Source organism: Parus major, chromosome 4, assembly GCF_001522545.3.
Source record: "Parus major isolate Abel chromosome 4, Parus_major1.1, whole genome shotgun sequence".
NCBI classification, from domain to species: Eukaryota; Metazoa; Chordata; class Aves; order Passeriformes; family Paridae; genus Parus; species Parus major.
Window position 1 is genome coordinate 43,352,681 of NC_031771.1, and position 21,315 is coordinate 43,373,995.

Consider the following 21,315-nt stretch of genomic DNA (forward strand, 5'->3'; position numbering starts at 1 on the left):
TTCATCTAACATGCATGTGCCTTCCATTCTCATGTTTGTTATGTTTTGCTGTCTCACATTGCTTTATTTAGATGCCATCTAACAACAGTATCAGAAAACAAATAGAAACACTGCAGGTGAGTTAATATGTTGTTGTAACTCAGTGAAATGTTGCTTTGTCTCATGTAAATACTTTTGTTTCGGTTTTTTTATGTTATTTGTTGTATTTTGTGCTTTCCTTTCTTTGTAAAATTGCTGTTAGTACTGTTAAGAAGCAACAGGACTAAGAACAGTTGTTTCAAAAATCTTTTTCTCTTGCCAGGGAGTAAAGGAGAAATATCAGAAAATTGTCTAATACTAATTTTTCCTTGGGGTTGAAAGTGTGGCTTTGTGAGATTGATTATTAATATCACAGCTGCTTTCCCTGAACAGCAGTGCATGTTTCCACTGGAAGTAGCTACCTGTTCAGATGTATGGGTTTTTCTGTTACTTCATTTCAAAAAGTATCTTGCATGTGAGCAAACTGAAAACATTTTCACAATAAGAAATGTGAAACTGATTTACTGTAACAACTTGCAGTGCACTAACTTGAAAGACTTTTACACTGTTGGTTTTGCAGGTTTTAAAAAGTAGAAATTGTTTTAGTTCAGAACAGAAGAAAAGTTTAACATCAGTATTAAAAAGTACTTTCTTCAGTAAGTGACTACATTTGACTAACATGGAAAAAATGCTATTTTGTTTCTTGCCATCATTGAGATTTGTTTCATTGACTCATTTTAATGTGTCATGTAACACCACCGTAATTTGCTCTTATGTTTTTTGTTTTGTAACAGATACTGTTCCTGACAACTTTTTTCATAGTCTGCTGATACCATAATTTATGTTAAAAGTTTTAGGATTTTAAACAAAACTGTTTAAAAAAACCCCATATAGAGTCATCATATAGACATCATATAGACATCATCTAAAAAAGACTAAAATTCAGCCAGGCTGTTGAGTTACATAGCCACTTATTCCTTATTCTAGTTGCTCTAATGTCTAAGCAAAAATAAATAGCTGACATCTTAATACCAGGTGTACGTGAAGTGTGCTGTAATTCTGACCCCAAAAGCAATTTTCTTCTGGCATATTTGTTTAGTTCTTCATTATAGGATGTGATAATGAAAATTTGCAGTGCTTAAAATAATAAAAGTACTGCAGGATTTATTTTGCAACTCTTCTTAAAAGGTGAATGCCTCTTTATATGCCACCTTTTTTCTTTATAATAAGCAAACTTTGTCATAACTACTCAGAAGTAGCTCTATTGGATGATATACTTGCTCACGGATGGAACATTGTTTACACATTATTAAAATATATGCTATCTCTACCATTTTTTTATTAGATGATTGAAAGCCAACAATAATTTATTTTTGTTTACTTCTTGACCCATAAATTAAGCTCCCCTGTAGAATATCAGAAATCAGAAAATTGAAGCATTATTGAGTTACAGGTGCATTTCGTATAGACTTTGATAACACTTGTACCAATGAATTCCCCAACCTGCTTTGACAATCAGTAATTGTTGACCTGTAAATTAAACGCAGTGAGTAATAATACTGTGGGGGTTTTGCTGTTTAAGCTGATTACAATCAAAGTTATCACAGTCTCACCCTCTGGTACAGTTACGTTTGCTTTTTTCTCACAGGAGCACTGCAGGTAAATTAACTGAACAGTGAGACATTTATCAGTGTGAATAGTAAGCAGGGACAGGTGTAACTTCTTACTGGATAGATTTTGTCCAGATCACTTCCCTAAATTTACCCACTACCTAATTACAGGTGCTGATTGTGAGGCAGCACACATTGATGTGTGAAGGGAGGGCAGGACAGCATTACTGCTGATGTAAATTGGGTGAAGTTATTCCCTCTAATATTCTGGTAGTCTTGTGTGTTACTTGTTTGTACTTCTTTGAAATACCACTTCTGCCTCTGGGATTCTGTGATAGGCTTCTAGCCTTTCTTAAAACAATATGCTGCCAAAACCAGCAGTCTGGATCCACCTGTGTTAAAGTCACCAAAATTACTCTCCTTCGTGTATATAGTCTGTTACACAGACATGAACATGAACTTATTTTGATCAGCTTACGGGTGCAGGTTGGACTTTCTCACTGATAGAATTAATGTAGAGGGAGCATTGTGGGGGAGAGAACCATGAATGAGACCATCTCTTTTTGAACAGTATGGTTTGGGTTCCACTTAAAGCCTTTGTGAAATCGCACTCCATTTGTCCTGGAAGGATAAAGTCATCTGCTATTCTGATTCACTGGTTTGTGGCACAAAATATGAAATTAATTATGTTCAAGTCATCATACAGATATGTCTTGAAACAGAGAGACTTCAGTGGAGATGGGGAAGGTGTGGTTTTGGGGTTCCTTTTTTGCTTTTTTGTTGGTTTTGTTTGGGTTTGTTAGTTTGAATTGGGATAATGCCTAAAAACTTGATGACTGGGAATCATTTATTATATTCAGAAATTTATACTTATGGCCAAGTCCAGGAATCTTGCTGGACACTACTAATTTGTAAGTACTTCAAGAATCCCTATTTGGAAAAGAGGTTTCTGGAGCTGGTACAAAGAACGTTAATTACTTACTGTTTTACACAGTTTATGAGTTTGGGGGAGCAAAGCTAAACTCATAGTGTAGCAGCTTAAAAAAAAAGCTTAAAAGACCAAAATTATTTTGCATATAGTACATAATTCAAGCTGAATTGTGCTGCTAGATTTTATATTAATTTAAGAAATGGTAACAATTGTTACACTAAAAATCATTGAAAGTGGGAAAACACTAATACAGCCTTCAGGAAGTGTCTGTGTTACGTGAAGCCACACCCAGAGATGCATCCTTGTGTGCCTGCCCTGTTTTGCATTCTTTTCTTCTGCACCTGCTACTGTCTGCTGTCACAGACTGAGTGATGGAATGAGACCTTGTGCCTGATCCAAAGCAGCTACTCCAATTTTAGACAAACTATAAATTAGTTTGCTATGAAGTAGGTATTTGTTACCAATGGCTTTCTGAGAAAAGTTCTTGAAAGCAATATACTCTTAGTGTGTTCATCTCAAGAGGAATATCTGCTTTTTAGTTACTCCTCTGCCCTCAGAGTTAGAGATGTGTAAAATGAGCTAGAATTACTAGTTAAAAATTTAGGGGAGTATTAGAAATAGGCAATACAGGCTTGTTTTTATGAAAAAATACCAAAAACTTGTAGTCAGTATTAAACCCATCTGCTTTCATTGTTTAAAAAAATATTTTCAAAAGTAAATAAACATTATAATAGAATTTTGTCAGTGTCTCACAGGCAACAGTAACTGTATTTCTAAATTTATTTTACAGAATAAAGATCCCAAAATGTCCCGAGTTGCACTGGAATCTTTGTATAGGTTATTGTGGGTTTATGTTATTAGAATTAAATGTGAAAGCAACACTGTAACTCAAAGGTAAGTTTATTATGCAAAGTATTTTAAACTGCTGATGATGGAGATTTTATTCCCACCTAGTGATACCAGAAGAGGTCTTGAAGCCAGCTCAGGGATGGTTTAGTCAAGTAAACAGGGGACCAAACATTTTGTCTTAATAGAGAAACCCAAAAGGCCTTGATTAATTTGATGGAAAGAAGAAATGGGGTCTAGAATTGTTTTTGCAGGGATCGAAGAAGGCAGAGAGATAAGAAGGAAATTTATTTCAGTTAAAAGGCACTAATGGTGACAGAAAAAATTGGATATGAAGTGGCCATCACAAAGTATGGACTGGAAATGAAACTATTTTCTATATAATTGTGTATAATGAGGATAGTCAATTATATTTTTTCCCTCCTCCTGAGTATTAGTAACTGGTTTGAAACAGGATATTTTTCAGCTCATAGAGGAACCCATGATCTTAATGCCTGTGACAGCTGGGGCTGTGCTTCCTGTACATGGTCCTACCTGTCATAGGCTTCTGTATTATTTCATAGTACCCCACATACACTTAGAGATTTGAATTGTAACATGTATGCTGTTATAAGGAGATATTTTTAAAAGACCTTTTTATTTCTTTTTGTTTCTAAATACTTGTAGCCGTCTCATGAGTATTGTATCAGCACTTTTCCCAAAAGGATCGCGTAGCGTGGTCCCACGAGACACACCTCTAAATATATTTGTGAAGATTATTCAGTTCATTGCTCAGGTAAGAATACATCTAGGTAGAGCTATAATAGTAGGATGAAGATTATTTGGGAGGAATGTAAATTTAAGGTTTGTTTTTGAACCTGAATTAGTGGTCTCGTATCTTGAGTAGAATTTCTCCAAATATGCGTAACAAATGAAAGAACTCATTCTCTTTCTAGTAGTGGCTAAACTGTTGTGTAGAAACATTATGATGATTAGTATTTACATTTGTACTGTCCTATTAGGGGCTGTGTTTATATATTTATATAGTACACTAATATTACTATATTCAGTATGATATTTTTATAAGGTATAAAGCATTAGAACAGTAATATCTACTTATATTTAGCCTGAAGACTGGCCTCTATAGGCAGAAATAACATGCAATGAATGCAATAGTGTATAGTTGGCACTGCATTATGATTTATATTATTTTAGGTGCTTCTCTTGCCCTAGTATCAAACTGCAAGATACAATCTCCAAAGATGAACTCTCATTAATCTTTAACCTTATAGATTGGTGACATATTTTCCTGTCTTTGAAATAGGCTGTCTGTGCTTCAGCTTCCAAAATGGTTTCCTTTTGGTCATACAGGGATGAGGCAGGAAACACAACTCATCACTGTTTATATTTTATGCATTTATACTGTTTGTTTTTTTTTTATTCCTTAGGACTTCTCTTTTTCTCAAGTTTTTGTTTTCTATAACAGCTCATCTTATTTGTAGAAATGCATTTGATCTGAGATTATTTGGCTGGGAATTTTTTCAGAAGAAATGGTTCAACCATATCAGGGGATGAGCTGTCTTGAATTGTACTAGATTAAAATATATATATATATATAAAAGAATAGGGAGGAAAAAAGAAATATTTTCTAAATTTTTTAATTTTTAAGACATGATACCCAGTAGCTGTGCAAAGACAAGAAATTATGCATATTAACAGAAGAGAGATGATCACACTATTCTATTTTCCTTTATAGGAACGTTTGGATTTTGCAATGAAAGAAATAATATTTGATCTTCTTAGTGTTGGAAAATCACCTAAGACCTTCACTATTAATCCAGAGGTAATAAAAGCTCATTAGTTGCATGCTAAGAGAACAAGGCATTGGGGGATTTTTGGGGAGAAGTGGTTTACTATATTTGAGCCAGGTTAAAAGCAGATTAATGAGTATCTGAAGGAATGTTCTGCTAATACTGAAGGAGTAATTGTTGTTGTGCACAGTTGCTGTTTGATTTTATGTGAGCAGCCAGCAGCACTTCTACAGTTAAGGCTTATTTTGACAATAATTTCAGGAAGTATGGCTTTTTGTTACAGTATAACTGTAAAGCAGTTTTCAGGAAAGTCATACCTAGGTCTTCAAGACCCAGTCTAACAGATGGGATGTTTAATCAGTGTCTGTCTTCAGTGTGTTGCTCTAGAGGCTCATATCAAGTCTTTGAGTGCTCAGCACTATAAAATATTCTGTACCTTAGTCTGGACCGAGTTAATTCACTTGAATCAGAGTGTGGAGCAACACAGAAAGCTAAAACTTTGTTACTTTCATTACACTAATATTAAACATTTAAATAAGGTCTGTCCTACTGGAACTGTATCACTGTCTGTTTAAAAGAGATGAAAAATTCAATTTTTATTTTGTCTCTGTTTTACTTCAATATCGTAATTTCTTTGGTTTTGTCTTTCCTTTTTTTGTCCATTTTTTGTTCTTGAAGAGGATGAATATTGGCCTCAGAGTCTTCCTTGTCATAGCAGATAGCTTGCAGCAAAAAGATGGTGAACCACCAATGCCAACCACAGGAGTTGTTCTTCCTTCAGGAAATACTCTACGTGTGAAGAAAATTTTTCTTAATAAAACACTGACAGATGAGGAAGCAAAAGTTATAGGTACGTTGTATTCTTTTATAAGTTGGCATTTCAAAATGTATGTATATACTCCCAATTATTCTCAAGCACTAAGAAAAAGTGTAATTTTATTTATGTATTTATTGTAATTGTTAATGAGAATTGCTTTGATTTGTTAGAGAGGGCTGCTAGACAATATTGACCCTCTGGTGTCTCAGAGTAAGTCTTTCCTTGAAATGTTTTGCATTGTAAAATAAGCACAAAGAGGCCTGAATACAGTTAGTGTGGTAAATAGCATGGCAAGTTTTTTTTCCCTTGATGTCACTCTAAAATCTCCCAAATGTCTCACAGCTGAGTGGAGTAAGACAGTCCTGATCCCTGTGCCCTGTTGGTCTTGGAATGAGGTAGTAATCTTCAATGGAGTGTTTCAACATGTTAAATTTAAACTAGAACTAAAAAGCTTGGAATTGAGAAAATGAAGAAGCAGCTAATGGTTACTTCGTTGCTTTTGTTTTTTCTGAAGGAAACTTCTACTTTTGTATAATATCTCATATTTATATTTATAGATATATATTTCATATATACATGCATTTGCTTTGATACTTAATGTATGTGTTTCATGTCATCTGTGCAATGAGAAATTTGTTCTAAGTTGAATAAGTGGCAGATATTTTAATAAAAACATGAAAAAGGTGATGGAACTTTTTGACTTTTCAGGAATGTCCATATACTATCCTCAAGTCAGAAAAGCACTGGATAGCATTCTTAGGCATTTGGACAAAGAAGTTGGAAGGCCCATGTGCATGACTAGTGTGCAGATGTCCAATAAAGAACCAGAAGACATGATTACGTATGTACTGAATTGCAGCATTTTCGCTGTCACAGTAGCATCACATAATTTTTATGCTCTAATGTTGCAGATGACATCATTAATGTATTACAGTTGTGAGTTTTTTACTGGACTATTAAGTGAATGTTAGTTTCATTAGTTATTGATAAAAATGTTTGTTACCTCCTTAGCTGTGGCGTGAAATCGAAAACATTTCTAGTGTACTGAAGTAGATTTTCCTGTTTCTTTGTTGGTTATAAACTGGTTTTGTAGGGGTGAGAGGAAGCCGAAGATAGATTTGTTCAGAACTTGTATTGCTGCTATCCCAAGACTGATTCCAGATGGCATGAGTAGGACTGACCTCATTGAATTGCTTGCAAGGTAAGAGAAATGGAGTTCTGCTCTAGTGGATGTTCTTTTTTAAATGCTGCGTGTGCACAATTGTCAGTGCACTCACTATGCAGTGTGAGTCACTGAATGCAGACTCTGTCCTTGCTGCTTCTGCCAACTTTCTGCAGTTGGTCAGGTTTTACTGGCCACAGTAGCAGGAGGTAAATTTATCCTGCAGACCTTGCACTTATTTTTAGAGAGAGTATTTTGAGAAGTAGGAATTTATTTCTGATGCTTTGGATTTTTGAACTTGTTTTATCTTTTTGTTACTGCTATACTTATTTTTATAACTCTCTTTCTTCAGCATTTAAAGTAATATAAAAACCATGAAAGTATTAAGTAATAATATTATACTGGGATGCGTGCCTTTTACCATAGCAGGCTTAGACAGATTTTTAAGTATATGTGCAAGGATTTTTTGGTGAATTTTTTCTCATATCCAAGTAAATCTCCTTTAACTGCAAAACTAATATGTTATATTCAATTTTAATTTGAAGAAAATGGCCTATACATCAGAGGGTGCTGGTGTGCTGAGCTCTAGGGTGGCTGCTCAGACACATGCTAAGATGAACTTTTGTTAAACACTTGATGGTCTCTCTTGAACACAGTTTATTTGTGTTAAGTTTTGTGAAACCGTGCATTATTTTACTATAGTAAAAGTGCCTTCTGTTACTAGCCAGTTTCAGGTTTATTAATACAGAATATTAATGTCTGTGAAACTGTTCTACATTGCACAGTGAAGAGGGAAGAGTATCCACCAAACTTTAAATGATAAAGGCTGGTTAAGAGTATGCCTATCTAGGATGATGATTTTTCTAAATCATTAATTCTAAATCATTAATACTAATCATTAGTATTTTTTCTAAACAGGCTGACAATTCATATGGATGAAGAACTTCGTGCCTTGGCTTTCAATACACTCCAAGCATTAATGCTTGATTTTCCAGATTGGCGGGAAGATGTTCTTTCAGGATTTGTATATTTTATTGTGCGTGAAGTGACTGACATCCACCCAACGCTTCTTGACAATGCAGTAAAAATGTTAGTGCAGCTCATAAATCAGTGGAAACAAGCAGCCCAAATGCACAATAAAACCCAGGATTCTCAGGTATATCTGTATAAGATCATTTGATGTTAAAACGTACTTGGAATCTACATACAAATTTAGTAGTGGACTTCACTGGTTTTGTTAAGTAATAAAAATTCAGCTAAGTTCCTTACAGTGCTTGAAGGCTTTTAGATCTCTTATTGTAAATCAACACTTTTATCAAATGAAAATTAGTCTCAAATTATTAAGTATTACCTAAACACTAATTCATGACCACATTTTGCTTAACATTGTAGGTCACCATGTGTAACTGGAAATATGTAGAAGTTATTGAACAGTGGAACTAAACCCACCATTTTTTACTAGCCATTAGAAAGGGTTCTAGGAATTTAATATAGTCTTTTACAAAAGAGTGTTGCTTGAGGTTTTTTTAATTTTGCTCTCATTGCATCCTCTTGTGAGAAAGTGAAATAAAGATATTCATGTGGTATTTGTTTGGACTAACTTCAGAGAGGTAATAAAAAATGAATTGACTATTATGTCATTCTCATAATGCAAAATTTGACTAGTAGCCAAAAATCTAAATATTTTAGGATTAAATCTGCCATCGCCAATAATGGAACTATATCTTAGTTGTGTTTACTTTTTCTAAATTTGCTTAACTTCTATGATGTTTTGCTTAGCGTGGTGTATCCAATGGAGCTGCCCATACTCTGCCCCTGGAGAGGAGCCCTTATTCCAGTGTATTTCATGTGGTGGAAGGCTTTGCTTTGGTCATCCTTTGCAGCACAAGGCCTGCCACCAGGCGATTAGCTGTCAGCGTTCTCAGAGAAATAAGGGCCTTGTTCACTCTTCTAGAAATTTCAAAGGTAAGAGTTGATGACCTGTTCCTAGGCTGCCTGGTAAAACTGCTTTTATTTTGTCATTCTTTGAGCTTGATGTGTTCTGTGTTTTGTAGAGTGATGATGAGTTGGCTATAGATGTAATGGACAGGCTAAGTGCTACTATCCTGGAGAGTTTCATACATCTCACTGGGGCTGACCAGGTAGGATGGTTGTTATGTAAAATTGCTTGTAAGATGAAGTAATTCTGCAAAGCTATGCCAAATAAGTAGTATATATTTCAAATGGTATCGTCACTATGTTCATGCTAATTTTATCAGCAATTTATCACCACAAACAAAATGGCAAAAATCTGAGGGATGTTGTGATGTTGACACCACCATTGTAAACTTTCTAACTGATGGTGTGTTGTTATCACCACCATATAAACACTGAGAGTTGTGTCTTTATCTATTTTTTCTTTCTCAGGCTGCAATTCCTTAAAAGCAAAAGGCACTGCTTTTTCTGCAGTAATATAGTGTCATAACAGTCAGTGTGCCCTGTCTCCATGATGAAAGCTGTAATAACTGTCAATGAATAACAAATGAATTCCATACTTATGTATTTATCATAAACTCTTGAGTATCAAGGATTCTGATTTTAGTATTAGGAAACAAGCTGGAAATCAGTAGTAAGGCTTTTAGAGTACAAATCTTTTGGAAGAATTAAATTATTATGCATGAAAAGGTCTTTTTCTAGGATTTTCTATTTCCTAATACCAGTTTGTTTGCAAACAACATGTTTCTATAGCTGTTCACATTAAGAACTTCTGTAAACAGCCCCATAAATTACTTTTTTTATCTGTGGTTTTGACACTGATACTATATTAGATTTATAACAAAAGAGATTGTTGCTTAAAATACATGGATATTAAATATTGCCTCATTGTCTTTTCTGTGCACACAGACTACTTTACTGTACTGTCCCAGCTCAATAGATTTACAAACTCTGGCTGACTGGAATTCCTCCCCAATCAGCCACCAGTTTGATGTGGTCAGTCCCTCACATATTTGGATATTTGCACATGTGACTCAAGGCCAAGATCCATGGATTATAAGCCTCTCAAGTTTCATGAAGCAGGAAAATCTTCCAAAACACTGCCCAACAGCTGTAAGCTATGCTTGGACTTTTGCTTATACAAGACTTCAGCTGCTGTCTCCACAAGTAGATATCAAGTAAGTTGATTTCTGAAGTAAATACAGTATATTATATTGAGTATTCTTTCAAAATTGTCATTATTGTTTCAGTGAGGTAACATACAAATTCTTGATATTGTCTGTGGATTTAATTCAGCTTTTTATAACAAATAATTAAGCAGGTTTATCTGCATAAAATAGCATCTACATTAACATTAATTAATGCCTTTGGCCATATTATAGTTCAGCAGATTTGAATATAAAAGCATGTATTATTGATATACATGTCTGCTCTGAATAACTTATTCAGAGTTTACTATATTAACAATTTGGGAAGCAAGGGCATATGCATAATTTAAAAATAAATTCAGTCAAAAACCGAAGTAAAATGTGGTAAGCTTAATATACTCTACTGAGCTATTCTCTTTCTCTTTTTTAATAGCAGCCCTATCAATGCAAAGAAAGTAAATACTACTACAAGCAGTGACTCCTATATTGGGCTCTGGAGAAACTACCTGATTCTTTGCTGCAGTGCAGCATCTTCTTCAAACTCCTCCACTTCCACAGGCTCTGTGAGATGTTCCCCTCCTGAGACGCTGGCGTCTACCCCAGACAGTGGTTACAGCATTGATTCAAGAGTAGGTTCTTTTAATGCATACTGTAAATAAATCTACATCTTACTAGAAACAGAAGCATCAGAGGTGTTCTATAGTAACTATCATGATTAGAAATGGGTATCATTTATCTGAAAATACTTTAGGATACATTTGTTTTTCATTTGTTTAGAATACTGTTTTAGTTTGTTTTTCCTAATCTGTGCTGCATATGATCTTAAAGTAAATCTAGTCACGTAATGAAAACATTTAGCAATCTCAAAATCTTATCTAGCAGTAACAAGGAAATGCTTTGTTTGCTGTTAAAGGGTTGGTTTTGCTGTCATTAGACTTCTGCAGTTCTGAGCAAATAGCCTCTCACTTCAGTAACTGAAACAGGGACCTAATCAGGCATGATGTATCTTGTTATATTTTCCCAGTCACAAATAAATACTTTTCTGTCTGCCTTGCTTTATATCTGCAGATTATGTTTTTTTCCCCTCTTTGCTTCTTTTTGTTCATCTCCTTTTTGGCTTCCTGTAAGAGATATAGTAGACATTAAGATAATTCATGGACTATGCAGTGGGTTTTTGCAAAAGCAGCCTGTTCCACTTGTTACAAAGATACTTTCTCTAAGTCTGAGAAACTGTAGACTGAAGGCTTTGTTGTCTTTGAGAATATCTTGGGAGGCTAAGGAGTTGGACACCAGAAATCTATTTGTTCCCCAAGGAGGGCAGATACATTAATGTGCAAAGCATCTGTATGCCCTGTTGTGCAATTTATTGTCATCTGACTGTGAAAATTCAGCAATGCAAGAAATAGTTAATACTACTTTGCTATTGCTATTTCAGAAAATCTTTTCCATGTCAAAGATAAATTTTACTTTTATCATTTTGAGTCTCTGGTCCAGTGTGAGAAGACTGTGAAATTACAGCTGATGTTTTCAAGTCAGCACCTTGAGGTAACTACTTCATTGTGTTTTATTCTGTTTCGTTTTTTTTTTCATAGATTATTGGCATTCCATCCCCTTCCTCCCTGTTCAAGCACATAGTTCCAATGATGCGCTCTGAGAGCATGGAAATTACAGAATCTCTTGTCCTGGGACTTGGCAGGACCAACCCAGGAGCTTTTAGGTAACTGTTGTGTTTCATCTATTTCTATGTTAATTGTTTACAAAGCTGGGGAATTGAAGCTCATTTTTTTCTTTTTTCTTTTTATTTATTTTTTACTTCTGTTTTTTCTTTTAAGGATTTTTAAAAAGCTGTGACAACTGATTCTCATTGTCTTTTTTAGCATTTAGAGGCATGATAGAGTTTGTTAGAGATTTTAAGAATTTTCTGTATAGGTCATGCTTGCAAAAAGAAAAATAAGTTAGTGGAAAGAGTAAGCAACTTATTGGTATTAAAAGCTACCCTTATCTGAAAGAACAGATTGTGTGAACTAATAACATTTGAAATATTAATTAGAATCAAGTTTGTAGGAGTTGATAAAATGTCCTTATTGGTACTGCCAATTACTCTTTATGAGGATGAATGAAGAGAAAGAACATCTGAGGGCAAGAAAACCTCCTGAGAAGGCCATGAGATGTTCTCTGACAGCAGTCAGTCTCTTATTATGAGAGTTATAAAGTTGTACCATGCATAGCAACCAACCAACTCTGCTTCTGCAAAAGGAGCCAGGGATTGCTAATACTGTTGGTTTTGAATAAGATTAAGCTTCTCTCCAGTAACTTGTGTCCCATATTATCACAGATAAAAAGCCAATATTGAATCTAATGTCAGGTTCTCAGTTATCATATTCTGGTTTATATCCCTTGATAATCTTATAATCTTATATAATATCTGACTTTATTTGCTACCAGGAGTAAAGCAAGACTTCATACCATGATCCCAAAGAGCTGCTTAACAGCTCTGAAGTCTAGAAAATGCTTCCAGAGATAATTTTACTAGAAATCTTTGATTTCTGAATTAGCAACAACTCATTCAGCAAGTTAAAAAAAAACATCTGATCCTCATCTGTTTTATAGTTTCTGTATTTGGAATGTTGTTTGTTTTTTTTTCTATGACTAGATTTTTTCTCTATCCAGTGCATGTACTCACACCAGATGCTAGCTGTAGACCACCTTTCACCATTGCTGCTCTGCACTGATTTGGTGTTTAGCTTTTGTGGTTTTATGCACTGTTCCTTCCCATTCAGGAACTTTATCCATTATAGATTATATATATACTCAATCCACATAAATTTACTAGAGTAGTAGTTTTGTTTTGTGTAAGTGATCATATTAACTCTTCTATTTATCTCTTGATCTCCATTGTAAGCTGACCTTTTACTATATTTTAGCACAAAAAAGTTTTTTCCAAATTATTTTCTGGTTTTTCTATGTTTGAAAGAAAATATAGAATAATATCTAACAATGTTTAACTTGTAAATGAGTACACCACAATAGTTTGTGCAGCATTCTGGTCACCTGGGCCCATTCTCTGAAGGAGAAACTTTGCATGAGGTATCAGAGGAGTCAGTCATTTACCAAGAAAACTTGAAGTGGTCTGTGCTTTTGATATATCTCAATTACATCACCACAGGAAGTAGAAGAATATGTCCACTCCAACAAATCTGGAGGCAGTAGTTACTATGTTAACAAATATGAAAGCAAACCAGATGTATTTTTACCTTAGTATTTTGTCTGCATACTTCCATACTACTCATCTTCTTTCCCTGCCTCTTTTTGAAGTCATAAGAGAATCTTAATTTGGCAGAAGGAACCAAGTAGTAATAAAGACTGTGGAGCTTCAAAATAAACAGGGAATGTAAGCACAGTGTCAAAACCTGTTTCAGTTTTCAAAGAGGCTGGTCTGACTTCTGTTAGTGTATTGTTACTTAAAAACCAATATTAACAACTGAATGCATCGTAACAGGTGAAAGGGCATTGTCTGATAAGATGCCAACATCTTTTTCCCCCCGATGATATCTGTTTGCACCATATGGCTTTGTTAAGCCCTTAATATGAAAATAAATGAAAATAATTTGTTATAGAAATAAGTCATAATACTTGGATAATGCAAATTTAGGGATAATTGTTTAGACATTTATTTAATAATCATCTTTAAATTAGGAAAATACCTTTCTAGGAAACTTCTATTTTAAAAGCTACAGGTAAATAAGGAAAACCTGAGGGTGTTTTAACTTGTGATGCAACACTAGTTCCTGAGAAATATTTTTCAGTTGAGATGTTTATTTAATGTTTGTTTTTATCCTTTTAATTATTTTAATTCAGGGAACTAATAGAAGAATTACATCCTATAATTAAGGAAGCACTTGAAAGAAGGCCAGAGGTAATAAAATAATTTCCATTATACTCAGTACAGTGTTAACTGACTTTTCACAAAGAAGAAATGTTAGTTATTTTCTTTAATTTGTGCATGTAAAAACAGTCAATATAACAGATAAAAAGGTGAAATGTTGCTTTTTTAAATGATAGTGAAGTGTTTACATTAGAGGAGCTTCATGTTTGAGCTCTGTTATTCCTGTATCAGAGATTTTATTTCAAATGAGGAAAAAATACAGTAACCTTTTTCACATTCTTTTAATTTCTTTAACGTAAAAATAGTTTAACACAGTTGCTACTTAGTTATATGAACAGTGACATTCCCACAATTCATGGTACCTATGACATAGAGTTTTAGTGTCCACCTGATTTGGTGGGGTTTGGGGGTGGTAGCTTTTAGTGAAAAAAGTCACCCGACTGCTCTAATGAAAATGATGGAAAGGAACAGCACTTCTGTTTCAAAATGTTCCTGCCACTGTAGTGTGTTGTGTCAGGCTTGCATACAAATCATAGAATGTTTTGGTTTGCAAGGGACCTTTAAAAGTTACCTAGTCCACCCACCCTGAAATGAGCAGGACCATCTTCAGCTACATCAGATTTCTCAGAGCTCCATCAACCTCACCTTGAATGTTTCCACTGATGGAGCATCATCTCTCACCTCTCTGGGAAACCTGTTCCAGACTTTCACCACCCTCATCATAAAAAGTGTCATTTTTATATCTAGTCTAAATATACCCACTTCTAGTTTAAAACCAGTGCCCCTTGTTGTATCACAACAGGTCCTGCTAAAACGTTTGTCCCCATTATTCTTACAAGCCCCTTTTAAGCACTGAAAAGTCACAGTGAGGTCTCCCTGAACCCTTCTCCTCTACAGGCTGAACAGCCCTAGCTCTCACAGCTTCTCTTCACATGAGAGGTGCTCCAGCCCTCTGTTCATTTTTGCAACCCTCATCTGGACCCACTCCAATATGTCCATGTCCTTCCTGTGCTTGTGTGGACCCCAGAAGGCAGTACTCCAGGAGGGCTGTCATGAGAGTGGAACAGAGAGACAGAATCACCTCCCTCAAAACATGTAGGAAGACTGCCTTTCACACTTCATTGTTTAATATGTTGTCACTTATAGTGACAAGAGACTGACAACAGCCATGATCTGGATAATACATGTAATAGCAAACCTGGTGTATCTCAGAGCTGCAACAGAGGAAATGTTTGTTCACTGTCTGGTTTATTAAACTTGTTAGCAATTTTGGGAACTTACCTTAAAAAGTTGGCGCCTCTGATAACGGGTGCCAGTTGTAGTACAGATATAATAGTGCTTTCATATTCTACTCTGGTTTTCTACTTAGTTTTTCCTCTGCTTCATTTAATTTTGTGTTTCCTCTGATGGACAGAACATGAAACGACGCAGGCGTCGAGATATTTTACGAGTACAACTAGTACGAATATTTGAACTGTTGGCAGATGCTGGCGTCATTAGTCACAGGTAGGGGCAGCACAGATGAGAAGTTGTCAGTGTTTGTGAATTGTCACTGATATATTTATGACTCACTATAACAAGCAAGCAGAATTCATCAGTGACTTTCAGTATACTACTAAATAAATAGACACAGATTTATGAAACTCAGAATTTTGCTGGCTTTATAATCCTTCTCACTCCCATGTTCTTTGTCACTGTTCTGTGTTTTATTAGTTTGAATTAAGTATTTGCAGTGATGAGGGTATAGGGTTTTTTAAAGATAAAAAAATAATGGTTTTCAAACATTGTATGTAATTACAGTGCTTTTTTGATTTTCTAAATTTATTTTATTTGTTCAGTGCAAGTGGTGGCCTTGATAATGAAACACATTCCCTCAACAACACTTTACTTGAGTATGTTGATCTAACAAGACAACTCCTAGAAGCAGAAAATGAAAAGGATTCTGATACATTGAAAGATATTCGATGCCATTTTAGTGCCTTAGTGGCAAATATCATACAAAATGTTCCAGGTATGTAAAAATGTCACTTCTGATTACTCTATTTAATATGCAGTACATTTAAAAAAAACAAAACCAACCAAACTGAACCTAAATAAAAAGGCACTTCTTATCTGAACTTTCAGAATACTTTTATTTATATAATTTGTGACATCAGTTTTGAGTATAACTTTAGCAGTATGAGTTTTTAAGTGAGATTTTTGGTGCTGTTTGGCAGAGTCTTGTTGGTTGTCTATGTATTTGAGTTCTCTGGACTAATAAATAGCCTATTCTTGTACACTGCTGACATTAAACAGGATGATAGGCATTATGGTGTTAAAATAATCGTGGTTCTGTTTGTGTTACATGCTTTATCTTGAAGAATTACAAGAGGAGTGTGTGTAACTGTGGGCTTTTCTTACAGTACACCAGAGAAGAAGTGTCTTTCCACAGCAGAGTCTACGCCACAGTCTATTTATGCTGTTCAGTCATTGGGCAGGTCCTTTTAGTATCATGTTTACTCCCCTGGACAGATACAGTGATAGAAACATGCGAATAAACAGACACCAATACTGTGCATTAAAGGTATTTTAACATTTTTGAATTTTGGAAATAGATTTTTATGTCAACATGATGCAAATTTTAACATTTGGGCTTTTTAGATGTGGTTTTCACATCCAGGTTTTGGCACCTTTTTATTCCTTCTGTGTATTTATAACAGTTCAGCTTTTCCCATACTGTAGTTATTGCATTTGCTATGGAATTTTCTTGTGATTACTACTAAATGTTCATTTCCTGTGACTTTAGTTCTCATTTGCTTAAGTTAAAAGCTTTCATCTAAATGTACATTATCAATGAGACTGGTGTATTAACTCTTCAGTATGTCAGCATTTTAGTATTGACCCTTCCTTGTATTTAAAATATGAGAAAAATATGATTTAGTAATTTCTTGAATAAAATATTAGGCATTTTTATTACCCTTGGTCCTCCTCTCTTAATAGCTTGGAATTTAGTTATCTGATATTTTAATGGTCTGAGTAGAAGCACTTCCTGTATCTGAGTTATTAAAATGTGTTTTTCAATTGCTTTCCAAAGGCTATGTCTGCTGTACTCTGTTGTGGCCCTGTTGCAGACAATGTTGGGCTTTCATCTGATGGGTATTTATACAAATGGCTGGATAATATTTTGGATTCACAAGATAAAAAGGTAATACAGGCAATGTCAACGTCACTTTGCAACCATCAGTGCCTTCAAACACGTTTCAGTGAGTTTGCAGACAGTAGAGCCTGTATGTTCTATTTTAGCTCAAAGCTGTTTTACTAGCGCAGGGCTTTGCACTATCCTTCATGTGTACTCACCCTGTTAAGGAAGGCAGTCCCTAATCATAGTGTAAGAACAGAGAAACAGAATGGAAGAGGAAAGGATAAGGAGTGAAGCACTATATATTGTTTATGAACTGAACCATGTTAAGTTGTAGTAGTAAATCAGGTGTTCCACAAATTTAAAGGGGATGAGATTTTGAACATGAGATCTTGTGCGACTGTAGAGTTCCTTGGGGTCCTTTGGAGTTAGTAAGAACAAACTTTTCATCTAAACAGTAAGGCAAGCTTTAAAGGTAGAACCTCTATTGCCCTATAATGTTAGGACTACAAAAAGTACAGCTCCTGTGGGCTACTTTGATTCCAGGGAAGGTGCAAGTCTCCATGCAGCTCTATCCCTTGTATCCCACTAGAATTCCTGCATATATTTAAATGCTTCTTTGTATCTAGTGATTTCAGGACAGTGTTTCAGTGCAAGACATAAAAATGGTAAATAGCTCAAACTAGCCTTGGAACTGAAGGGAAAAACGTGTCAGTAGGGCCCTAGTTATTTGTGTCAATGATTTATAACTGTGTGCATGTTGAACAGTAAAAAGTGTGACAGAATTATCTTCTGTTACTTTAGGCTATGGTGTCATTGGTTTTGGATGGAACAGATTCTATGTTCCCAAAGGTTTCAGGTTTTTTAAATATTCATTTCCCTATTTTATGCCATTTTTTAAGTTGGTCTTTTTTTCTACATTTTTAAATACATATTTACTCTTCCCTAGGTTCACCAGCTAGGCTGCGAGGCAGTCATGCTGCTCTTGGAACTCAATCCTGACCAGAGTAACCTCATGTACTGGGCCGTTGACCGGTGTTACACAGGTTCCAAGCGGGTAGCAGCTGGCTGCTTTAAAGCCATAGCCAGCGTGTTCCAAAACAGGTACTACAGCATTTTTCAAAACTTTAAAACTTCCATGTTCAGAGTGTGCTTTCATGTAGAGCTGTGGGTTTTGCTTCCATAGAGAACAAATCACCTCTATGTGTATTACTAGAGAAACTTCTCAAAATGTTATTCTCTCCTCTGTCATATTCCTTGTAAATTAAACTTAAATAAATTCAAATCTTAGAAAAACAAATTTTACTTTTTTCATACTTGCCATTTTTTCCTAGGGATTACCAGTGTGATACAGTGACCCTCCTGAATCTGATACTATTTAAAGCAGCTGATTCTACTAGGGCTATCTATGAAGTTGCTATGCAACTGTTGCAGGTTTGTAAGCTAATTCTGATTATTATTTTTTTCTTTTAGAATAAGAATTGTCCTATATATTAAAAAAAAGTCTGGTTTTGTTTGGTTGTCTTTAGTAACGAAATACAATGTGGGGGTTTTTTTCTTCACTATTTTAGTACATAGTTAAGCCAGATCCTTACCTGGCACAAATAGACTTCCCTGAAAGTCTGTCTGTTTCCATGCACTCAAGACCTGTATTTTCATAATACCTGCTTTTTCAAGGAACAACCTTAATCAGGAATCTCTTGATTTGGCCCTGAAAGAGAGTGATACATAGCTCCATTTGTACAAATGCAACTCAGAGAGAAGCAAATTGCTTCCCAAGCCTTCACTGTCTGCTGGGCTAGCAGACAGATTTCCGATTTTTGCACATTTGCCAAACATTATTTTATCTGTTTGTGTGGAGAGATGACAGTGAAAATCTTGTTAACCATTTTATTTATTTCTGTATATTCCTTTCTGAGGTCATTTAGGTAGGGGTAAGCTTAAGGCAGCATTAGTGTTTAAAAAACTGTGCTGATAGTAGCTCGGACCTTAAGTCTTGGAGTTTTTTTCTAAGGTTTTTGTTGTCAGCTAAGTTCAACAGTGGAGTCGTCACTGAAGTCGCACCCTTATTGATACATCATTCCCATCTTTCTTCTTAAGGGAACACTACTTCTTAAGATCAGACCAAATTGATTTTTAAAGTATCAGAGTGCTTTAGCCTCCTGCTGCATCTCTACCACATCAAAGATTGTGTTGTTCTTCTCCATGTCTCATAGATGAGCAAAAATTGGTGTTGTTTGGAAATGCAAATGTTAAATAACATTTTGCATTTCATTATAGATAAATTTGTATTTAAGATGATATTTTGTGAAAGCAGATTTTGGAACTTTATTGCTGGAAACTCATCAAGTGGACTGTATCTTAGCTTGTCTTCTGTTAATTTACCACCGTGTTAGCAAATGCTGTAGGTGTATGGAGATCTGCATAGATAAGAAACATTAAATGAGAGTAGATATATTAACTTAAGAAGTGACTTATATAAAAATTTCTACAGTAGCTCTATACTTGGCTTCAAATTCTGAGCATTACTGTTGCAGATTTTGGAACCAAAGATGTTCCGTTATGCTCACAAACTGGAAGTTCAGCGGATGGATGGGGTTTTGGGACAGCCTTCTCCTTTACCACATTTGTATTCCATGTCATATTATCAACTGTCAGAAGAATTAGCAAGGACTTATCCTGAACTGACCCTTGCCATCTTCTCAGGTATGATTTTAAAAGAAAACAAAAAACTTCATCAAGTCAAAAGCATTGTACAAAATGTGTCATTCTTATTTTTCACTAACTGATTTATATGTAATTCACTGAAATCAGGACAACAACATCGTCATATCAAATAGAGACAAAAAAAGTGTCAGTTTTTGTTCATTTGTGTTTGAAATGTTTTCAAGATGAAGGAACATGAGTCAGACTTTTACAGACTTTCTAGTAAACATGGAAAATCACATTATAAACATAATTTGCAATTGTTTTTTAAAATCACTTTCGTTGTTCTTTCTAGTGTGCTGTTTACTGTGGATTGCTTAAATACATTGTTCTGTAGCATTTTTAAACAATTGCAGAATAACCTCTTACATAAATGTAAAAAACCCAAAACTACTAGGACTAATGTAAGGAAAAAAAAAATTTAAGTGTTTTTTGCCAAATTTGTACATTTTTTATGCCACAGGTTTTTCAGTTCCCTCCTTCAATTAGAGAAATATATGTACGCACACACACACATATATATGTATGTACATACTAATGTGATTTCTTCAACATACTGTTTGTCAGGAGTTTCTTCAATTAGCTCTGTTGAAGACTGTGGACTTTATCATTATGAAATGGCACTAGTCAACTAACCTAAAAATAATTGCATCTGTATCTGCATTACATTGTATCAGTGTGGTGTGCTGGGCTCATGGTTATTGTTATCACCAGGCCAGTTCTCATTATTGTTTTGGAACTCATGTATGTACCTAATTTTTGACTGGCAGAAGTAAGTCAGAGAATCCAAACGGCTCACCCAGCTGGGAGACAGGTGATGCTGCATTATCTGCTGCCATGGATGAACAATATTGAGTTGGTAGATTTGAAACCTTTGCCAACCATTCGCCGGCAAGATGAAGATGATGAAGATTCTTTGAAAGACAGAGAAATGATGGTGAACAGTAGACGATGGCTGCGAGGAGAAGGCTGGGGATCACCACAAGCTACAGCTATGGTTCTGAACAATCTGATGTACATGACTGCAAAGGTAAAATTAATTACTTAGGTGCTTACCTTGTTTCAGTGGATTGTTCTGTTTAGAATGCAAGAAAACACTGTTCAGAGATACTATGTCACCAAGCTTTCAAGAGTTACTCATCATGTTTGTGGAGGTGCTTTGTGTACCCAAACTATACCCTATGGTTTTAAGGTATTTGAAGAAATATGTAATATGTAACATAAATGTTACTGTAATTGTTATGTATAGTAACAGCATGTAACTGATGGTTTGCAATATAGATGTCTGGCTGGATAGAGAATACCAAAC

General features: G+C 35.1%; 1 protein-coding gene across 11 annotated transcripts in view; it reads left to right on the forward strand.

Annotated features, from left to right (window-relative positions):
• Positions 1-21,315, forward strand: part of FRYL (FRY like transcription coactivator) — a 161,955-nt gene that overhangs the window by 89,472 nt on the left and 51,168 nt on the right. For 8 of the 11 annotated variants that reach the window (XM_015624289.3, XM_015624287.3, XM_015624280.3 and 5 more), the window contains 22 exons: positions 72-116; positions 3,350-3,453; positions 4,072-4,180; positions 5,141-5,227; positions 5,874-6,045; positions 6,721-6,853; positions 7,106-7,213; positions 8,093-8,330; positions 8,954-9,139; positions 9,229-9,315; positions 10,058-10,326; positions 10,730-10,925; positions 11,889-12,013; positions 14,155-14,212; positions 15,597-15,688; positions 16,021-16,193; positions 16,585-16,745; positions 17,256-17,366; positions 18,250-18,404; positions 18,635-18,734; positions 19,838-20,006; positions 20,777-21,036. In XM_015624289.3, the coding sequence (XP_015479775.1) occupies positions 72-116; positions 3,350-3,453; positions 4,072-4,180; positions 5,141-5,227; positions 5,874-6,045; positions 6,721-6,853; positions 7,106-7,213; positions 8,093-8,330; positions 8,954-9,139; positions 9,229-9,315; positions 10,058-10,326; positions 10,730-10,925; positions 11,889-12,013; positions 14,155-14,212; positions 15,597-15,688; positions 16,021-16,193; positions 16,585-16,745; positions 17,256-17,366; positions 18,250-18,404; positions 18,635-18,734; positions 19,838-20,006; positions 20,777-21,036 (3,138 nt within the window). The remainder of the gene's footprint in view (positions 1-71; positions 117-3,349; positions 3,454-4,071; positions 4,181-5,140; positions 5,228-5,873; positions 6,046-6,720; positions 6,854-7,105; positions 7,214-8,092; positions 8,331-8,953; positions 9,140-9,228; positions 9,316-10,057; positions 10,327-10,729; positions 10,926-11,888; positions 12,014-14,154; positions 14,213-15,596; positions 15,689-16,020; positions 16,194-16,584; positions 16,746-17,255; positions 17,367-18,249; positions 18,405-18,634; positions 18,735-19,837; positions 20,007-20,776; positions 21,037-21,315) is intronic. The other 3 variants (XM_015624283.3, XM_015624284.3, XM_015624292.3) reach the window with 1 other exon arrangement.